Raw genomic sequence first — 22,995 nt, 5'->3', positions numbered from 1 at the left:
CAGTACTTATGGGCTGTGTGGGTTCTAATTTGGATTTAAAGTATCCTGGCTAGCCACTTTGTTCTGTTTCGCAATTGTTGAGGTCCAGGCTGGTCAGTTGTTCGGACCCAAAACCTTTTTGTGTATACGATGACGAAAAAGGGGCGGGACTTAAAAAAAGACACAGAAACGCCCATGAATCGCATCCAGCTGGGGGAAAGAGTAATTGACACCCATCTCTTCCAATGGCTAGCCTCCATTTATGGAGCTAGCCAATGGAAAAAGGGGCGGGTTCAAGTACACAGTATTGAGATAACATAAAATCTCGGCCTGCGCCAACACTGCTGCGCAGTGTACGCTAGGCCGAGACCTAAAAAAAAAATCTGTGGGCATTTGCCCACATTCCTATGGCCACTCCTTGCCCCTCCCAAATACCCATGGCTCCACCTCTATCAGGATTTCCTCAGGTCACAAATACAATTTACATTCGTACAATACTCCTGGTATGTGTCACTTACCAACGGATATGCACTTTTTACATTCGTACAATCCTCCTGGTATGTGGCACTTACCAACGGATATGCACTTTTTGGCACAATAAGTGTTTAAATAGGGTGTGAAAAATGTCAGTCCAAGCTTAAGCACTGCAATGGTTTGTGAGACACAAAGCTGTGGTGGGTTGCCAGTTTATGGAGGAAGCGGTGCAGACTCTTAGCAGCACATGGAGGGTTCAGGGGTGGGTAACAGTAAAGGAAGGAGAGGGTGAATTGAAGGCTTAGTGGTAGGTAGAGGTGAAAGGCAAACGTGGCGAGAGAGCTCAGGGGTGGTTAGAGGTAAAGGTAATACAAACATTTTCAAATCAATGCATGCTTGATGATGAATAAAACATCCTCTGAATTATAAGAGCTAACAAACAAATAAATGAGACAAAGGCAAACATCAAAGTAGAAAAACACATACTGTATGGCAGCATTCTTAAACAAAGAGTATGTTTACAGCTTCATACTCAATTAAAGCAACAAGAGACCAAAATATAGGTTTCCGATATTGGTCAAATGTCACAAAGTTTCAGTATTGTTAGAGGTTAGCCCTCAGTTCTTTGAAATATCGGGAAGTGAAAGCTTCAGCTCTGCTGGTTTCAAGTTGTCTTGCAAGCAAAAGCCCACACAACAATAGCAGAGCATACGCAGTGTGAAAGAACACTAATCAAGTAAATCAATCAGCAATTGGTCCATGCTCGAAGGAAGAAAAACACATGGAGACAAAGTGAAACAGATAAACGACAATATAGGTTTACAAAGGAAAAGGACGAAAATCGGAATGACAGTAAAGCCAACTAACAGTAAGCAATAGGCGAGCCAAAAGCTTCTTTTTAGGTTTGCTTTTTTGGAAACAATAGATTGTTGCAAGTGGCAGCGCAAACACAAACTCTGGTGCGGCCTAGAAAGCATAGGCGAAAGGGAAGATTTTGCAAAGATTTCCTGCACTTGAGAGCGTAAAGGTGGCAATACAACCAGCAGAGAAATTAGTCAACCAGAAGTACATTTGGGGTACAGCCCACTCAGCTATCCAGCAGCCGGGAGCTGAGAAAAGAGAGAAGAAAAACAAGCATTTGCAATGCAATCGGTCTCGCATTAGGAAAGTGTGAGATACTGGTATTGTAAATGACATTTTTTGAATATGTGTTGGCTTTGAAAATATATAAATTAATAGCATGGTTATTCATAAAGCCAATAGCTTACACTTTCCTAATGTGAGTCCTATTGGCTATGGCAATGCTTGTTGGTAGAAAGCAAGGACAGTGCTGTTGTGGGGCTGAGTGATGTGGTGGAGAGTTGGGGAGTTGGAGTCAAGATGTGTGGGGCGCATAGCTTGCAGGGATCCAAGTGGGCTAAGTGTGGTCAAGGCCAGGCTGCAAAGGAACAAGATGTCCCTTTTATAGATGCTAAAATCGGACAAGTGTAAGGCTATAGGTAATAGGGTGCTGATTCGTGGGAGTGATCAACCGACACAAAGGAGGACAAATAGGATAGATTAACCACTTGGAAGCAAGAATTTTATAGGACACTGAAAGAAACAAATGAAAAGCAATAGGCGCCGCGGGCTGTAAACCCACAAAGTATATACAACATGTCTGTAAGAGACAGCGCTGCATAGGCTCAACCAAAAAAAAATTAGGCAAAGTAGGAAAGTACCTGATCTTTTATAGACTTGTACACACATAGGAGAGGATATTGCAGGTAATCAAAGAAGCTCTTGGCTCCATTTGGTAGACTTCGCAACTGGTCATTTTTCTGGGCCTCCCCTCTGAGGAGGAATAGGTTTTGTTTTGCTAATCAAAATAAGTAATCATGGCGATTAGGGGGGGTTGTAGGGTTGCCATCTGTGGAATTCTGGCGGCTTTTGGGAGCGCTAGTTACAGAACAGCCCACAGGAGCAGTCCACGAACCACCATGGATAGGAATCTCCAACTAGCAACAAAGACAACAGGACTCATGCCCACATAACCATTCGGAAAAACAAACGGACTGGCGGCATGGCTGTATTAATAGTAGTCAATAGTAACTACTCTTGTTGCATTCCAAGTCATTGCTTTTGACCACTATGCTACTCCAGACAGGATTTAGTTACTTGCAAATCAGACCTGTTCCTTCTCCAATAGGACAGTCTAGACCTACCAGCTAGAACAACCCCCATCCCCAATACCCCCACCCACCCACAGGTCTTTCTGTAATGGCACGGACAAGATAAAAGGAGATTAACTGAAGCTCTCCACCCATCGCTCTGAGGAGCCTATGGTCAACGAGTGCCACTTTTTATTGCTGCGCTTCATTTGATCAGAAGGAAGATAGTAGTACACTTGTCACCACAGCGGTACCACTCTTGCTGTCATGGTAACTGATCAGTATGAGGCGCCCCTCATGGCTTGCATATGTACCAATATAATAACTCACAATTATGAACCACCTGCAAGGAATACTGTCCAGAAGAACTGTTACAAAAGCATCATTTCAGTGTGCGGTCGCAACCACATTAATAGTCAGCATTCTGGGGATACTAGTTTTCTATGCGGTGAACATTAGCACAATGCCTCTACTTTGGGAGGGTTCTTGCAAGAACATAAATGAGGCATTACTCCCCTAGGAGGATTTAATCACATTATGTTATACACTGCTGATAACGGAATTGTTTGCACGACAAAAAACATTAAACTGTGTGTCACCAGGCATCAAAGTGAGGGCTAACTGCTTGGGACAGTTTACACAACTGTGTATCTCAATTTTGTTAACCGTCAATTCCTCTGGTCTTATTATTTCTTCCAAGATCTGGTCCTCATCCCATGTCTCTCTCCTGGCTCCTCCCCTTCCTCTCTTCCCTCTCCTGGTCTTTTTACACCCAATTCTCGATTCCTGCTTCCTGTATCTCGATTCCCAATCGTCAATCTCCACACTTCCTGTAAAAAATTGTTCTCCAAATTAGGAGCACCAGTAAGTTCAACTAAATCTTCACTTTTGCTACTAGACAAATTACTAGATGATGCATCTACATCGCTGCTAGATGGGACACTACTCTTCTGCTTTGACCCCAAATCCTTTGTCATCAAATAATCAAAACGGTTAGCAAATGTATACACACATTTAATTCTTTCTCCCAAGTAATGTACAGATCAGGTTCTAAATCCTCATACGTGGGTATGATCTGTGACCTCAACCCACAAGGTATCCTATTGAGGGCCAGGTACGGTTTCAATGTTTCAGCATCCCACCACTTATTAAGTTTGGTTCTTTTAAGTGACTCAAGTTTCACAAACTTCGCTCTAAGACCCTCTTTCTTTACATTCTGAGAGGTACCAGGAGCTGCACCAATCGAACCTCTTGCAACTAGGTTGCTAAATAGCTCTTGAGCTTCCTTATCTCTATTCATGTTTACCCACGCGGCTGCCCTGTGTCTGAAATAAATCTCGGTAACCAGGTAAGCAAAACAGGCGCACAGCATATCAAGGGAAAGTAACAACAAATAGTACATCAATGGTGCTCCAAAAAGATAGGGAGTTGGTTACCACAACCCCAAATTTATCCACACTGGTGGAGAAACAATAGATACAAATAGGTTCTTCCGAGCACTCCAAATCAGTAAAAAAATTGTCAATGAAAAGTCTCTCTTCAGATGTTTAGGTTCATGTTTTGCTCACCATGCCATTCCAGTTTGAACCCAGCCATATGCAAATCAGTCTTGACCCTGTGCCCCATGGGAACAGTCCAGCCCAAACTGCCAAGCCAGGTCCTCCCTGGACTGGAAACAAGCATCCTAGGACCGGTTCCGGGCATTCAGCCCTCATCAGCCAGGATAGCTTGATTCCAGTGGCAGGGAGAGCACAGCACTCACGGGCGTCTTGCTTTTCACCCTATGTGGGAAGGGCATGCCCAGGCGTGGGTCCCGTGCTCACTACCCCACTGGAGTTAAGCTATCCTGGCTGAAGACGGCTGATAGCCAGAAACCGGTCCTAGGATGCTCGATTCCCGTCCAGGGAAGACATGGCTTGGCAGTTCAGGCTGGACTGTGGCACAGGGTCAAGACTGAGTTACATATGGCTGAACTGGGGTGGCTTGGTGAGCAAAATAATGATGGATTAAACCCAGATCTGTGACTGGGGGTGAATGTTTTGCCATTGTGCAACATTCCGGTCATCATCTTGGGTGTTTTGCCATCTTTATTCAAAGCGGTTCGTATCAGTAGTGTTATAATGGGCCGACATACTTCATCAGGAGGTCGGTGTTGCATTTGCACATGCTGGGACCCCCTCCACTGCCGTAATTGTATGGGGGCTCCCTTCCCGGTCTTCCTTTTTAATGCGGTTAGCCCCTGTTAATGATTTCATGCCCTCTATGACGCTGCCGTTTTGCCCATAGCCATTAAACTACAAGTGTGCTGGATACTGTAGTTCAACTGGCTCCGTTTCGTCCATAGCTTTTTGAACTACAATTGTCTTGGGTACTGTGGTTCAATTGACTCTGGTTCTGCTCAGGAGGCACTACTGTTGAAATAGGGGATTACTGGTACTCGTATCCTAGTCTTTTTTAAGGGGGAGGGCGGGGTTGGGTAGGCACCTTGATCTTTATTTGCTTCAAATGACTGATAATCTTAGTCTTACTGAGTTTGTATTTTTGCAAAAAATGGTAGCAATCACCTATCTTTTTTTAGCAAAGGAGACCGATTTTTCATCCCCCAACAGGACATGAGTTTCAGCAGATTTCCAACAAGCATTGGCATAGCCAAGAGGTCTCGCCTTTGGGACCTTAAAAGTGTTTAGTTATCTAGCACAATATCCTTGGTGCAACAACATCAAGTGATGGATGGCTAAAACATTTATAAGGCCCCAAAGGCGAGACCTATTGGCTAAGCCAATGCTTGTTACAGTTTCTGCCCGCAGAGCAAAGTTTCAACCCTGAAGCTGTAATAACTTTGGACTCTTCTCCAGGTGCTGTCCTGGAGTATTAACATAGTTTACACTCCATGCAGTATCACCACTAGGACTTCGATTTTTCTTTTGTTTAACTTCAGCACAGTAGCAAACTCCCATTATTACACACAGTTAAGCCTCGTAGTGGTGTCAATTATCAGTAACTAAGACATGCTGGTGGTGCATGCATTTCTATGCTCTGCATCACAACATCAATAAGTGCATGCTGACAGGAAGACAGTGTCTTTAAAGCACTATAAAAGCTAGTACACCAACCGCAAGGTGTGCTATTCACTGGCCACAGAAACAAACACTGCCAGCAAGACGACAGATGCCCTCTGACTTCAGAAAACCTACACGGACATCAAGAGAAAAGCAGGTACTGCTACACATGAGGTGACAGCTGAAGGAGTCTGTTGCCAATCCTGGACAAGGGTAATGTCAGCTGAAGTACAGAAACGTACATATCCCAGATACACATGCAATGACAGGAGGAGTGGGTTCAGTTATTAATCATTGAAGCACTTGCAGTGACAGAGGAAGGGAGGCCAGTTACAAATCCTAGAAACACGTGCAGTGAAGTCTCCAAGATCCAGGACATGATGTAGATATGGGTGATATTAGAAAACCCACTGATTTTTGGAGAAAGTGCAAATTTGATAGGCAATCAGCTGGTACAATCATGTAGTGTTCTGTATTGTATTTATCTGGTTACTTTCTCCCTAGCTGCTCAGCCAGTGTGAATGTGATGCATTGAATGTTGGTGTGATGGTCTTGAATGGAATGCGTGGGTGCCTGTGTGATGACAGATTAAGAGCTGAGCAGCAGGCAGACTGCTCCTGGTGGAGCTGCATCTCTACAACTCATCTACTTGTAACTGAACTTAATAAATCTATATGGAACTACATATTGGCTACAAACCTCATCAATACAAATTCCTATCATCATACCATCCAAATGGTGGAGTTAATTTCACCAATGAATTATCCTCTGGATTTAGTGCTCGTTCCAGAATCAGACGATTTTCTATTAGCGACCTACTTTAAATCACAACTGAACTCAGCCAATGAGCGGTTCTGTTCAAACCCCTTGCACCTGGGCAAAGCTACAAAGTCTTAGCGGCAGCCCCTCATGTCAATTCAGGAATATCAGATTTCTATTAGAGTCCCTTGGGGTCTAATTGGTTTGTAGACTTAATTCTTCAAAATGAAAAGGAAGGTATTTTGAGAAGACTCTGATGAGGCCTCAGGGCCACTTCTGTACTGGAGGTAGTCGGACTACAGACTTATCACAGCATCCAAGCCCATCCTACTTACATTCTGGTAGCAACTAAAAACTGCCCTGTTCAAACTATGCTTCAAAGCCACCAGCTCATCGTCTCCGTCAGTACCCTCTACTGAGGCCATAGTTCCCATCAGGCCCAACCCCCAGCCCGACACTGCACGCTCTCCTCGAGTAAACCCAAGTTGCTGGCTCCATCGTCGCTCTCCTATTCTTTCCTCCAACTGGTCCATGGCATGCATTTGTCAGGGACCAATTACTATATCAATCCACTGGCCACCATGTATGCATCTGTTTGTAATGTAATGTAATGTAAATGTAAATTGATACTTGTATAGCGCACTACTCACCCGCAAGGGTCTCAAGGCGCTTGTACGAATACTGCTGTGGAACCCGTCCTGGCTTTCCCTGTGAGGCGTCCACTCCTGGGCACCCCCAGGGTGAAGGCCAGGCATCCTTAGCGTTGTGGGGGCCGTTGTGGAGATTAAGCAAGCTATTGCCCAGAGTTACAGAGTGGGACTCTATGATTAGAATAGGCACCGAGGCAAGAATTATCAGGTCCGTGGAATTTTTTAGCCCAAGACCCGCCGAGGCGGGGAATTGAACCCTGGTCCCGGGCTAGACCTCTGCATCAGGGTCTGCCGCTCTAACCATTGAGTCACACTTCTCCACTGTTTCAGGAACTACTTTATTCTTTGTTGAAAAGAAATTCACACGATTGGTCCGGTTTTCACTCCCTTCGAGCTCTGCTCTGTTTTCATAAACAGGACAGTAAATCTTGTCCTTATCTAGCCACATTTGCTGAGCATTTAAAGAGCAAGATCAAATGTCAGACACTGTTTTTGGAGGGCATCTGTTTCATGCATCCCACCCCTTCCCTAATCAATAATATAAGGTCTTCATAAGCTTCTCGTTTTACTAGCAGATGTTCCTATTACTCTCTTTTTCTTCGACATGCCTCTTTACACCAGTGTGTGGCATGTTAAATCTCACTCTACGGATAGTGGCAATAAGATAGACTCGCAAAGTTTTATGGATAAGCTTGCTCCGAGGCATATTAAAACCAGGACAAGGACAGACTTAAAATGCAGCAAGATGTCAGTGTGTAGAAGAGGCTTGAGTAAATTAGTTTGTCACTGGCAACAAGACTAAGTGATTTTTGTTCCTCTTTTTGGTCGTTGCTGGTTAGGGAAATGGATTTTAAAAGTTTTTTTTGTCAAGCACTCCATCACAGCAGCTGTTTCCCATCTATTGCCTCTGTTGTGTGCGTTTCTCCCCCACAAGTATCCACTATCCTATATCTCCTATGTGTTTTTGCTTGCCACTCCTGTCTTTTCTGTTCCACCCCCTCCCCGGATTCTTTTCAGTTTGGCTTTCATGTCCTACCAGTCTCTGCAAATGGTTCCAGTTACCATTTAATTATATAAGCTCTATCAGTGTTGCCAAATGGTCTCATGGAGGAGAGTTACCGGCTTGGTTAATGCTTGTTGTAACAAATCAGTGTCTGACTTTGGCGGCGCCCTTACACTAGATCAGCTCAGTGTCTCGGTACGATGGGTGTTTTTGGTGGAATGAGACAACTGCACCTTTGTTGCTTATGCCCAGACCAGCAAGCTTGAATTCCATAGGACCGGTAAGTGATGTTAGCTAGGATACTGCCCTCTGGTGGGATTTAGGAAGGGGGTAGTATGGGTGGGTGACAGTCATAAGAATAATACTTGGATGTACTGAAAATTACATGGCCTCCACCACAATAGGGCGTTAGTTCACATTTGCATAGTGCTGCAGCTTTGGGCATTTTAAACCAATACTTCCAAAGGGTGCCGTTTCAATTCACCCAACAAACAACTTTATTGCTGGGAAAGAAAACTATTGCGACCAAACGAACACTTCAAGTGTAGGACAATTAAACTAGTTTAGCTTTGGTAGTAGTTGCATCCGCTGCCTTGGCTCTGGGGGAGATTCTTTTTCTTTCAATTTTCCAGCAATATCATTACGTTTGCTGTTGGGTGGAGTTCTCCGGATTTCATGGAATCTGTTCAATTTGAAAATCACCTTAACATTTTCAATTTGTTAGTGTATTGCCTTTTAAGCATGCAAGAGAAGGCAACGAGACTGGAGGCAGCCACTGTTAGCTGCTGCTTCCAGTCTTCCCTAGATGCACCCTTTCAAGCACTCAATGATTTAACGATAGTGGCCTACTAAAGACAACAGGTTCTGCAAGAGAACCTTCCAAACCAATACTTTGCAAAACGCCCCTCTAAGCGTTATACAGCAACTGCCTCCTGTCATTGATTAATTTTCTGCTGCTTTGCATTCCCATCAGCACCAAATCCAGCCCCTGTAACAGATGCCAGCACCTTTACCGCTGTTCCCACACATTAATAACATCACTAAAATGTAATATATCAACATAACTGCCTTCCACAACTTTGTATATGCTGCCAAGATAACTGAGTAGATTCATATGCTTGTGATACCAAAGGATGCTGTTCATAATCTCCGGACAAAAAGGTTGTATTTCACAATCTGTCATCAGCCTTTCAAGCATCATTTGTAGCAATCGGTGCCATGAAATGTTAGCTGTGTTCCTTTGCAACCCATTAGCAAAAAATACCACACATGATACAAAGGATTCCTGGGTTTGAATGATACCAAACTGACGGAGGTATTTTGAAGGACCCCATTAATATTATTTTCACGTGACAGGGTCGGTTATATTAAATGGTATAAAAATTCGGATTTGGTTTCAGCTCACATCGAGGACTTGGCCAGATTTTGGTAGGTGTTATTTAAGCACTCATTTGGCTTATTACGATGAATGCAGCAAATGCTAATTAAATTCCTTAATGCTTGAATGGCTGATTGCGGTTTCTGAGTTCATACCAGTGACAATGATCCCTTCTTTGTTTTTATTGCTAGAAGGGGGGCATAATTCAGCAAAGCTAATAAGTCTCACCTATGCAAGAGCTGCTGGCTCGGCCAATGTATTTTAGCCATGGTGTTTAGCGGTCCATCTGCTGTGCAGCATGACTGAAAGTAAACAAAGAAAAGGGCTATGGTGTGGCCAGCGCTGTTTGCATCATAGCACTGCTATACAACACGGCTAAAACATATAGCAAGATCTAGTGGCTTTGCTAATGCTCGTTACCGAACTGCTGAGCAGAGGCAAAATGAGGAGTTTCGAAACTGTTGGGTGTGAGCCAATAAAAGTCTGGCACTGGTTGCACTGTGCTTAGGCGCAGTCAATAACAATGCACACAAGTGCCAATTAAAGAGAGGGCACTGCTGAATTCCTTTATTAGTGACAGGATTTCCTCTATGCTTAAAATAGTGAGTGTCATCGGTGCGGAATCTAACGTACCAGGGCACCGAAGGTAAAGGAGTAAATGAGAGGTGGTCTACTTCAGGGCACTCGAGAACAGTGTATGGCATTAGAGAAAACACTATGGGGCGCTCCGAAGAACTTTAACTTTCCTCAAAGCGTATAAATCATGCAACACAAGCAGTGATCGCCATTCTTACTCTGGTAAAACATGTATTTTTACTACCCAAAGACAACAAGAGGGGCCTCTCGCTGACAAGCCTCGTGAACCATAGAGACAAATACACTCACATCAAGAAAGCGGATTCTCACTGACCATAGACCCATACATTCACAGCAAGAGAGGAGCCTCAATGACCACAGAGACACACACTCGCAGCAAAAGGAGCCTCATGGCTATAGAAATATGCACACTCACAGCAAGGGAGGGACCTCTCACCAACCACAGACATGCACTCGCATGAAGAGAGAACCTAGCTGACCACATACACTCACAGCAGAGATGAGCCTTATGGCATTTCACTGACCACAGATTCACACTTACAGCAAGAGAGGAGCCCTTAATGACGACAAAAAGATACCCAATGACTACAAGAAAGGAGCATCTTACCCACCAGAAACACACTCAACAGGAAATGGGCCTCTCACTAACCAAAAAGTCATTCAAGCTAAAGAGAGGGCCCCATCATTGACCAGAGAAATATATAAACGCACAGAAATGGAGGACATATGATGGCCAACAGAAATACACAATTACAACGACAGGGGTATCTCACCGACCAAAACAGACATATCCAGCAAACAGACGGGTATCTCAATGACTGTAGAAACAAAACATCAAGAAGTACTTTCCCTGGCCATAAACATACGCCAAAAGCAAGAGACAAGTCTCCCACTGACCATCGAGATATAAACCATCATCAAGAGGGGCTTCTCATTGGCTATAGGCACACATACAATAACAGCTGGAGGGGCGTTTCTTGATGACCCCAGAAACTTATCCTGAAGGGCCTCTCACTGACCACAGAAACACAAGTCAACAATAGTAAGGTGGCCTCTCATTTGACCCAAGGATCATCTCTCAGCCCCACCCTGTTCAGCACCTACATTACCCCCCCCCCCCCTTGCAAATGTCATAAATCACACAGCCAACAATCTCTTAAGCGGACGGCACTCAACTAATCCTCTCTTTCACCAATGACCCAGCCAACAGCAAAACCAACTTCTCCAATGCCACTGCCAGCGTTGCCAACTGGATGAGAGACCACTATCTCCAAATGAACTCTGACAACAACAAAAAAAAGGAATAAGTACTGACCCTCAGGAACAACTCGATGATCCCACAATCCTATACACAGACAGCAAGAGAGGGGCCTCTCTGATACCAAGAGAGGGGCCTCTCTGATCATAGAGTCATATACACTGATAGCAAGAGAGGAGAGTTGCTGATTATAGAGTCATATACACTGATCCCAAGAGAGGGGCCTCTCTGATCATAGAGTCATATACACTGACAGCAAGAGAGGAGCCCTGCTAATCATAGTAATATACACTGATATCAAAAGAGGATCCTCACCGATCCCAGGAGAGGAGCCTCGCTGATCCCAAGAGAGACCTCTCTGATGATAGTCATTACACTGACAGCAAGAGAGGGCCCTTACTGATCATAGAGTCATATACACTGATCCCAAGAGAGGCGCCTCACTGATCAGAGTTATATAGAGTCATATACACTGATCCCAAGAGAGGCGCCTCACTGATCAGAGTTATATAGAGTCATATACACTGACATCAAGAGATGGGCCGCACTGGGCACAGTTATATTCACTGACAGCAAGGAAGGGGTCTCGCTGATCATAGTAATATACATTGATGCCAAGAGAGGTGCCTCACTGATCAGAGTCATGTGCACCGACAGCAAGAGATGGGCCTCACTGGGCACAGTTATATTCACTGACAATGAGAAGAGTGCCCGTTTGCCATTATGCTACACACTGGCACCAATGGGTGAAACATGCACCCACAGCAAGACGGCAGTTTCCCAGACCACAGAACGCACTCCCTGCATATAAAGACGTTGCGACAGAAAGACACACAGTGACAACATGACAGCTCTTCCTGACCATAAAAACAGATGCGCCCTGGCGTTTTACTGTGCAGAGGGGGTCTTAGTCAAAACACTGTGCGCTTCTGGGGCTGGGGAGCAGGATCTCAGGCATGATGCCTTGTGATGGGCATGGAGTCGGGATAATGCCCAAGCAGACCGAGTTCCCACCCCTGTTCAGCACTCCCTCGCCCCACCAGAGTGGACAGAGCCATTGAGCCTTACCTGGTGCCCGCCGTAGAAGGCGATCTCCTCCGAGTTGGCCACCACCCGCGAGTGCATGAAGCGCAGCTCGCCCTTGCGCCGCGCCTCCTCGGCCACCAGCTGGCCGAAGCGCGGCGAGCAGGCCCGCAGCACGTTGGCCGTCAGGAAGACCACCAGGCCGGCGATGCCGACGGGCCAGGCGGTGTTGGCGCCGCGGGAGCGGGCGGTGCGCACCAGCGTGCTGGTGGTGACCACCACGTCCAGCACGGGCTTGGTGAGGTTGGAGTAGAGGTGCGCCACGGAGCTGGCGAAGGCCACCAGGTCCTCGGTCAGGGACTGGTCGGGGGTGCGCAGGCGGCCGTCCATGTTGCTGACGCGGTAGTAGGTCTGGTCCTGGAAGTAGAGGCGGTAGGCGTGCGCCGCCAGCCGGCCGCGGAAGGCCAGGCTCAGCTGGCCCTCCAGGTAGCGGATGGCGCTGTTGACGAAGGTGGCGGGCAGGGCGATCAGCAGCCACTGGGCCAGCTGCCAGACGAAGGCGGCCGGCCGCTTGTTGACGATGGTGCGGGCGATGCGGCCGTCCAGCCGGGCCACGTAGACGGACAGGAAGGTGCGGGAGACCAGCGCGGCCGAGTGCAGCGCCAGCAGCCCGGTCTCCGGGCAGAGCAGGCGGGGGAAGAGCAGGCGCAGCAGCCGCAGCAGGCGGCGCAGGAAGAGCAGGTTCACGCCGGTGGCGTCGCGCCGGGGCCTGCGGGGCGCCAGCTCGCCGTTGGCCTGAGGCGGGGGCCCGGCGGGGCGGCGGCGCAGCAGCGGGTAGAGGCGGCGGACGGCGTAGGCCGCCAGGGCAAGGGCGGCCGCCCGCTTCAGGAGGGCCGCCCGGCTCATGTGCACGGGGCAGAGCGGCATGCTGGCGGAGGCTCAGCGCATGCCTGTCGTTCCTCTCACAGGGCCCAGCCACCGACCGCTCAACCGCCCGCCTGCAACTGTCCGCGGCACTCAGGGCACCGGTGACATCTCTCACACTGCTTCCGGGTCGGTCACAGCCAACCCCGTGGCCGGACAGATTCTGGGTGGGGTCAGGGGACGGGCCGGGCTCAAGTAAGCGCCTATTGGAGCACTGGAATCACCCGAACCAATCCAAGAGCGCTGTGATGATGTTCGTAGCGCTGATTGGCTGAAGTCCGCACGTGCGTTTGTGTGTGTAAACACTGGCCACGCGCTCCCCGGATGACAGCGTGGGGGCCGAAGGAGAGGCAGCCGTGGGTGTCCGCCCGCCGGGCCGACGGGAGACGGAGGCCGCGCAGGTCGGTGCACGCACTATTCTTTAATTAACGATGCAGTGTGTGAGGTAGGAGCGGCGCAGGCAGCTCCCGCAGCGACCCCCGGGTCAGCAGGTCTCCAACCGCCACCCATGGAACCCTGACACCCGTTCATATTCTTCCAACTCGAGGGCACCTCCCAAAGCTTTGATAACTTTAAAGGTTCCGAGAAAGGGGATGCCTCCTCCTCCACAAAAGCTGTTTTTTTCACCCCCTCATACTGCCAGGGCTTCAAGTTTGAGGAGGGTCGCTCAAAGGGGTGTGGCCAATGTAATTAAGGGCGTAGCTTACAAACACAAGCTAAAAATCTGTGCTTAGCACAATGTGCCCCCCCTCCCCACATGTATGTTGCTGTTTCTGTCATTGCAGCCGTATATATGATACAACAAGTACCATCATACCTACAACAAGTCAGGACTATTGGCTTTGTCAATGGTTGTTAGTTTCATAAGATAAATAAGCAGCAACTATGGCTTGCACCTTAATATTCAAAAGCTTCCACTTAAAGCCCTGGTGACCCCACAACATTGTTGCTGCTCCTGAGTTTCAAAAAGAGAAGGGAAATCCAGAGAGAAAATGACTCTTTTTAAAGGATTCCCCTTCCCTACAAGGCTCACCTGGCATGACGTCATGCCCTATCTTATCCACTAGTGAGAAGTAAGCAGTGTGAGCAGCGCACAGAGATGTGTCTGCTAGCACTGCAGTCCGCCTGTGCCAGGGCACAAAACAGAGCCTGGCAGAGACCTGTTTTGAGGCCCCCTTAAAAAAACTGCCGCTGCTCAGACCTGGTGAGACCCGACCCACTTAAAGCCCTGCATACTGCCCTACCTTAATTAGCAGCACCCTCCTGTGAATATTCGGTCTGTTCCTGGAACAATCCTACCTTCCTTCTCATTTATGGATACATTTGCTTTCCCAACACCAACTCATTCTTTTTTTTAACCTCCACGAAACCAACTTGGAAGATGATTACCTCCCTCTTAACAACTCAAAAGGCATCCTCCCCCTCACAGAAAGGAGATGAATTCTGTAAGACTACAACATGTCCTGAAGAGACTTTGTAGTATTGTATTCCTCCTACCAATGACACGTTTGTTTACCACAACATTGTCTGCCACCTGTTTCAGACTACTTCCTTAATAAACTAGATTTTAAAGCCAATCAAAAAGCTCATTTTATGACTCAGTTAAAGCCTCCTACTTGACTATTTCCCTCTGTGTGCTACAAGGATACTTTCACATATTTAATTCCTAAATGTCTAATAAATGCATCTTCTCGGACATAAACCGCACTCCATTATCAGATACTAACACCTCAGAAACACCTTCCCTTGAAAAAACATCCTCAAGAAATGTAACTACCACATCTGTTGCAGCATTGTTTACCATGCACATCCATCCATTTTGAATAATAATCAGTACTAACCAGTGTTTTAAATGGGCAGGTACTCACCAGTACTGAGTACCAGCACTTCCGAAGTTTTTTGCCGGCAGTACCGGCACTTCTCAGCAGCCAGGGAGAGTACTGGTACCCTGCTCACGGCACGTCAGGCGCAGGTTAGGTTTCTGATCCAGTGCAGGGCAGAGGCCGCTCTGCTTCCAAGCAGCTTGTAATTAACTCAGCTGAAGTATCCTTTTCCTGAGGTGCTGCTAATATTCGAGCAGCGCCCATTTGAATGTCCCCAAACTGCAGGGGGGTGAGAGGGCTTGTGTCACGCTGTGATTAACAGGACAGGGTCTCTAGACAGACCCTGCACTGTCAATTACGTGAGCAGCAACCATTCGTGTGAAAGTGCCATCACGACTTTCATTTTGTGTTATGAGTTAATCTGTTTTTTTGTTTTACATAAACACATTTCTTCTGCAACTGGTACAGAAGTTTCTATGTATGATGATATTGTGCCCTTAGCCCCGCCCCTTGCCGCGCCCACTTGTCACACCTCTAATTTAATGAGTAACTGCACTTATTTTTTCCCCATTTAAAGCACTGGTACTAACCCATATGTTTCTCTGGAAGACAAAGTCAAGAAAGGTCCCATAAAGTCTATGACTAACTCACGTCATGATCCATCTGGTAACTCCAACGTTGTCAAAAGGTACACACAAAGGTTTAGCCACTTTATCACTTGCATTGCATGCCTTACAATTCCTTACCCAATGTCTAACTACTAACAGATACACAAAAGGTTGAAACGTCAACATCAATCCTATTAGTTCACATTCTTTTTCAACCACACTAAAAAGTGCCAATAGTAATATAGGGTGTTTGTTGAACTGCATTTTGTTGTCATTATTTCTTTGTATATTTCATGTTAAGATCAGTCTGTTTCTGTATTATTTAATGTTAAACTTATTTTCTACACTTTATCAAGTCATGTCATTTGACATATTTGTTCGTATTCTTGACAGCTTGAAAAGAAAAAAAAGGAAATTTGTGCAGATTATTTAGATATAAGACTTTGAATAGACTAAATTAGTATAATTATTGTGTGTGCTGCATTTTGTGGATTTGCCTTGGGGGGTGTAAAACAATGGTCAGCATAGGTCCACACTTCCGCAGTGTTTTAAAGAACATGCATTGATCTTCTTATATAGGTGCAACATTCCAACACCTATCTTTTCATGCAAAGAATTTGCCACACCTGACAGAACACATTAACTTATAACAATGATTACCCAGGTTCTGAGGGACACACAAGACATCCCCATTATTTTGATTGTATTCAGAGTACTTAGTGGCATGATCCACTATCACCAATATAAATCTGTTTCTTGAGGCTGTTGGGGGGTCTAGTGGGCTAACAAGATCAACCCCTACCCTTTGAAAGGGAACTCTAACCACTGGAAGTGGAAATAGGGTGCCTTTGGATCAATCTGCGGGTTGAAAAAATGTAACCATGACTATGGAGACATGTCTCATAAACCGGTACTAAAAGCATTTAACACGTTGATCCCGCCACAAGTCCTGTATGGAGCAGAAATTCTCTTTTTAAGCGGGAAACGTGACTGGGATCTAGAGGAAGGGAAGTGCTTGAAAACATTGCTTTCCCTACCCCGTTCATCAAAGATCCAGGCAGTAAGAACCAAGATAGGCTCAACTGCCTTTACCATACAGTCTCAAATGCTTTTAATCTGTTTCTGGAAATGGTTAGACACAGAATCATTCCATAAGGTATCTCAATTGTGTAGAAAGGAGATCGAATCCAGCAGCCTAAGATGGACTAGGGAGGCAAGAAAAAAGGTATTGTTGACTAGTGATCATCTAAGGGTGCCAATTTGCCAACTATCATTAAAGGTAGATTTTACCAAGAGCGACCTTAGAAACCAAGGACAAGAAGTGTCTAAAAAAGCTGATTTAGAATATCTGAATAAGAAAAATTCTGTTCAATGTTTAAGAGAATCATGGCTAAAGGAAAACTGTTTTCCTTATTTGGATATCCTACCTAATCCAGGTCTCAGATATTAATCCTTGGCTGATTGATGAAGAAGTAAAGGCACAAATGCTATCTAGGGACGGATTATGTAAATGTGCGCTGGGAACTAAAGGTGATATAATGCACATTCTACCAGACTGCCGAACACTACTAGACCTCCGTAAACGGTACCTATGCCCAATATTTTTAAAATATGATACAAGGCTACGGCTTCATGCGGCAGCACTATTAATGGAACTACCAAATATAGAGATAGCAATTGCATTGGGTAATTACATGAAGGCAATTAAAAGTCCCCAAGAATGGTTTAGTCAGCCTTAAGAGTTTTATAAACTGCTTTTTAGTTTTATGTCAGGTTTTATGAATTTTATATAAACATGAATTGATTGGGTTTTAGAGTTGTATCAAGCCAGGTATAAATTGTAAAAGTGTGCCCTGTTTTTATTGGATAATTGGTATTTATTTAATTATTGAGAGTGTATTAAGCTCCTTGGTGCTCCGCGAATGTACAATTTGTGCAGTAGTAATAAGTGTAATGAGTTTTGCTATTTGTTTAAAGACTATGGTCTAAATAAACAATGTCTTTGACTTGACTTGTGCCTTTGGGTGTCCACCTGTTTTACCCCTGGCTTGGCAGGTAACAGAGAAGTTACAAAACTCCTTCACCTTCTGGGAAGTACCTGGCCAGTAGAATAACTAACCTACTTTAAGTTTTAGTCTGGTCAAGATGCCCAGCTACAGGGGTGTCATGAGCCAAAGTGAGTAAGAACTCTCTGTACTTCTGAGGCTCTACCACTCTCCTAGTGGCACCAGGTTTGAGGTTTATAACCTAAGGATAACGGAGTTCACCCTCCCAATAGATTCTGTGGGAACCACTGACATTTCCCTTTTCCTGATCAGCAGCTTGCTGTCTCAGGCTTTCAAGAGCGGGACAAGTCCTCTGTCTCTGACAAAGATCTTCCCTAGAGCGTCTCCCTTGGACTAGGAGCTCTGTTGTGTAAGGCCCAAGTTCCTGGGGCTTAGTTCCCTCTGGGGCGGACAGGCTTTCTCCTTGAGGAGAAGGGACCTGAGCATGTGTCTGACGTGAAGCTGATTTCCTAGGCTTCTTGCTTTTTCTCTTAGAGGGTTGGGCCATTATTCCAGACTCCAACTCCTCTTTTTCACCCTGGGCTTTTCCCTGTGCTCTGGTTTTTAGGTCTCGCCTGAACCAGCGCATGCGCTGCTCTGGCAAGACTTTTAGTAAGGGTTTCCGAAAATGCTACCACTGCGGGCGCGCGCTTACGAGCAGAGGCGCCATATGGCTTTCCTCGTCATGCTCATTAAGCGCATCGCTCGCCGCGCTTGTTGTACACATCCATTCAATAATACCCAGCATAGCTGCACAGGTCTTTCTTTCAACCTCAGTCCATGCGGAGGACTCCAGGTCATTTCCTAGAAAACGGGCTACAGAGGTTGCGGAGGAAATCACAACCTTCTTTTGGCCAGTGATCCCTCCCATTGTAAGAACATTAAGGAGGGGACCCCTCTGACCTTACTTCAAGGTCAGGGAAAAGAGGGGAAAGAATAAATACAATACTAAGAAAAATTCCCTCACAGACCTATCTACTTTTTATTTACCAACATTGTTTGTATATTTCATATTGCATATTATTCAAACACAAAAACATCAGGACTAATTCATGTAATTTCTTCAGTATATTTTTATTTCATCATCATTTCTTTTTCTTTTTTCAGTTTGATTTATAGGGCAGAAACTTGTCTGCCAAATTATGAACCATTGAGTTGTAAAATTTGGTTTCACGCTAGGTCGACGCGTGTTTCGGTGGGTTGTACACCTTCCTCAGGACCTATGCAGATACAAACACTCCAAGTAAACCAAAGGCCAGGGGACCTGAAGTCACAAAACATATGTTGTTGTGTATATGTGCAGAGCATCAATTATAAACTCATATTTCATATACTTTTTCTTGAACTGATTGATAACCATACAAAGATGGACATGCCAACACCAGGGGGAGACTAGTATACAGATTACTTAGTCCATTAAAGTCGAGGCATTAAACACATATCACTTAGAAGAAAGACCAACACCCCCAAGAACAGAAAAGGATAGAAAGAAGAATAACAGGCAAGATCTTAAAAAACTGTTTCTAAAAAAATCCTATGTTTCACAAATGCATAAAAGTATCGTTTCGGATGCTACACTAAGAAAGGGAAGGAGTCCTAAATACATAATAAATGTGAAACACTATAGTACTTTCCTATATTTACAATTGTGTCATCTTACTTTTCACCTACAATGCACATAGCAGCTATCTTTCTTCAAAATTCAATTATTTAAATTTTCATCAGTCCGGGTTTGCTCAAGTGTTATTGTTCCTAAGATATATATGGAAAAGCAGACTCTCAGAAGGTTTGTATTTATTTAAGCCTCATAGATAGCTCTACATTCTAAAGACCTACCTTCTAATGTTTTCTAATGTCATGGACTGATAGTCCATTGAGATACATCCAATCGCACTGAACTTGATGGTTAAACATGTGAGACTCGCACAGTTTCCTATAGAGAAAGACACACCAACCCAGGACAACCGTAAGCTTATAAACATTTTTATAGGGTTAGATGTTTAGTTACACAATATTTGTTCAAACAAACCTTTTTTTAAAATATCATCAGGTATATTCTTTTTATTTCGTAATGGATTCCATTTTCTATTGCGAATAATTACTCCTCGGATGTCACTGCTGCAACCTACAAGTTAATACCCAAATGGTCAGTGTATATGTTCTCTGACCAAAGTCTCCACATCAGTAAAAAATAAATTAACCATCAAACAAAGCGAAGGAAGTTTGTTGCAGGTAAGACCATAAGTGAAGAAGGTCTACCTACTACCAGCTATGTTGTCTAAAAAGACATTGTTTCCATCCCTACGTCATCTTTCGACATTGACCCAAACGCTTTCTAAAAAGACTCATATGTCGGTGTTTATACAAACGAGTCCACAGTCGCAATTCTTTTAGCAACCACCCATACAACCCATAGATGGCCCCAAACTCAATATTGACTTCATACCCAACACGTGGATGAATACCCATCATTAGCAAAGACATGTCCATAATCACACTCAAATTCAAAGCTACCTCGACAGAAGCAAAACCGTCCGGTTTACCTCATCTCGAGGTTTGCATAAAGATGAGTATATCATGCAGGAAATCCAGTTATATTTACGTTCTTTTTACAAAAAATTCACCATTCCTACGGGATCTTGATGTTAAAGATACCCCAATATGTCTCAAAAAGACTCCATCATTATTAGCAAGGACATATATATAGTGTGTCCCGGTCAGCTTGGGAAATATGGATGTTAGAAATTTACTGATGTGGCCCAAAATACTTCATAATCCTCATACGATCCCATTTTATTCTAAACCCTCCCGTGTCTCACCTGTAGCATAGTCAGTCTTCTCAAACACCGCAACCCGGTGCCTCCAAATGATTAAGGGAAGAAAAACAGAGTTGCAGCGTTTTTAAACTGCAGCAAGGCGCTAAAACCAGTATTGCTCACAGCTGAGATCATAGACCTACGTCAGGTCGTAGCTGCCTGAAAGCGAAATAATGGACTAATTCACCACGGCGCCATCTTGGAGTTGCCAAATATATGGTATCTCCAAGGATAAGTTATATTCTTTTCTTTCCTCACAGACAAGGGTGCTGCACTATACGGAAGTCATTTTGTTATATATGTCACTGTCCCAGGGTGAGGTGAGACGGGTCGAACAGTTCTAATGGAGGACTGACTCGGGAAGCACGGTCTAATGAAGCAGAGCCAGAGAGCTTATATAGGCTTTTAAGTGAAGGTTTTATTTGAGTATAAGTCTTTCTCCTTCTGCTGGTAATTCTTTCTCTGACAAACGCTGCTGAATCATACACCGTTGTGCGAGGGGGATCCAGCTTCCCTCGGGGTTCTGGTCAGCTCGTCCCACAGGGTCAGGAGTCGCCGTATGGAAGGAAAGCGACAAAGGACGTATTAGGAACAGGTTTTGGGACCTTCGGACAGTAGGGCCGGGAGTGAGGGAAACCTGTGCCAAAGTGAATATGTACAAGTAAGGACCGTGGGGGCAGTGCTCATGCAGTAGATGGAAGTAGGGGCTGAGAGCTTTACAAGGGGCTGTACAAATCTACAGTCTACTCAGTAGGTTGGACTCGGTGTCCCATCCAGCCCGCCACTCTGCCCCGTACCTGTTGGAGCCACACTCCTCCCGTGGGATCGTGGCAGGGCGATGCGTTAAGACGTTGGCCTCCTGGCTTCTCCGTCTTGGCTCCGGTCTTCACGATGGCCTCGTTCGCCTCACGATACCGGTACACTTCGCTGTCTTCTCTCCTCACCTCCAGGGAACCGCCGTCTGTCGCTTCCTGGTTCCGGCCCCCTTTTGACATTGGCGTGATGCTCCAAAGGGGCGGGGTTACATCTGCGGGATCCTTCTCGTTAAAGGGACAGGGTTCCATTCCTTCCCCTTTTGGCCACCAGTAGTCGGGATCTCCGGTCTCCCACTCCTCGGCTACTTCACGACCAGGCTGCTGTGGGGAGGGAACGGAGGCATGTGAAATCCTGGGGGCAGATCACCAGATAGGAGTCTGACCCTCCATTTCACACAGGGGGCTCGCCCTGTCACACACCTCCCCCCCTAGACTCTCCTGATCGGGGAGAGGAAACACCCGGGATAGGAAAGCCGCGTTCCCATTTTCCTTTCCTTTTTTATGCAGTACTGAAAAGGAGTATGGTTGTAGAGAGAGGAACCAGCGGAGAACACAGGGATTATGACTGCTATTTTGGTGCATCCTTCTTAATGGGGCATGATCAGTATGGAGGATGAATGGCCTACTCTCCAAATAATAGTGCAATTTCTCTATCGCCCATTTAATGGCCAAACACTCACGCTCTATGGTGGAATACCTGGTCTCCCTGGGAAATAATTTCCGGCTTATATACAGCACTGGGTGCTCAAGCCCATCGGTAGCCTTCTGGGACAGGACAGCCCCTACTCCTACATTAGAAGCATCAGTGGCCAGAAGAAAGGGTTTGTCAAAATCCGGTGAGACTAGAACGGGGGCGGTGGTCATGGTGCTTTTGAGTTCTTTGAAGGCAGTCAGAGCGTCAGGGGAGGGATGGCTCAGTTCTCTGGGTTTTACTTCTTTGCGCAACAGGTCTGTAAGGGGAGAGGCTACTTCAGAGAATCTGGGAATAAAGCGTCTGTAATAGCCTATGAGGCCTAAGAAGGCTCTCAAATCCCTTTTATTTGACGGAAAGGGGACCTCTTCGATGGCCTTCACTTTTTCGGTCTGTGGAGCGACGTATCCATCCCCTAGAACGTACCCCAGGTAGTTGACCCTTGAAAAAGCTGCTCTAGACTTTTTGGCATTGTTGTGTAGCCCAGCTTGTCTTAGGGCAGTCAGTATGATCTGTATGTGGTGTAGGTGTTCCTCCCAACTCCGGCTGTAAATGACAATGCCGTCCAGGTAAGCTGAACTGAAGGACAGATACGGCTGCAAGACATGGTTCATGAGGCGCTGGAAAGTTGCGGGCGCCCCATGGAGGCCAAATGGTAGGACTGTAAATTCGTATAGGCCTTCATCGGTGACAAAGACCGTTTTCTTTTGGTCTTCCTCCCGAAGGGGCACCTGCCAATATCCCTTCGTGAGGTCCAGGGTGGTAATGTTCATAGCGTCTCCTATTTTCTCTATTAGTTCATCTACCCTAGGGATAGGGTATGTGTCGAAGTTTGAGATCGCATTCAGAGCCCTGAAATCCATACAAAACCTTTTGGATCCATCAGGTTTTGGGATCATCACGATTGGAGAGGACCAGTTGCTTTTCGAGGGCCTGATTACCT

The 22,995-nt window shown here is 45.7% G+C and overlaps 2 protein-coding genes across 4 annotated transcripts in view; one reads left to right on the top strand and one right to left on the bottom strand.

The window, feature by feature from the left end:
• Positions 1-13,401, bottom strand: part of ABCD1 (ATP binding cassette subfamily D member 1) — a 184,368-nt gene extending 170,967 nt beyond the window's left edge. For 2 of the 3 annotated variants that reach the window (XR_015300635.1, XR_015300636.1), the window contains exon 1: positions 12,376-13,358. Coding sequence is in view for 1 of the 3 variants with exons in the window: in XM_086940223.1 (XP_086796349.1) it covers positions 12,376-13,257 (882 nt within the window). In the remaining 2 variants the exon portion in view is untranslated. Of the gene's footprint in view, positions 1-12,375 lie in introns of all 3 variants that reach the window. The other variant, XM_086940223.1, reaches the window with a different exon arrangement.
• A 184-nt stretch (positions 13,402-13,585) lies between these two features.
• BCAP31 (B cell receptor associated protein 31) overlaps positions 13,586-22,995 on the top strand; it is a 164,279-nt gene continuing 154,869 nt past the window's right edge. The window contains exon 1 of the mRNA XM_086940221.1: positions 13,586-13,655. The gene's annotated coding sequence lies outside the window, so the exon portion shown is untranslated. The remainder of the gene's footprint in view (positions 13,656-22,995) is intronic.

This window comes from Lissotriton vulgaris, chromosome 10 (genome assembly GCF_964263255.1).
Source record: "Lissotriton vulgaris chromosome 10, aLisVul1.2, whole genome shotgun sequence".
Lineage (NCBI taxonomy): Eukaryota > Metazoa > Chordata > Amphibia > Caudata > Salamandridae > Lissotriton > Lissotriton vulgaris.
This window is presented reverse-complemented; position numbering and strand designations above follow the sequence as displayed.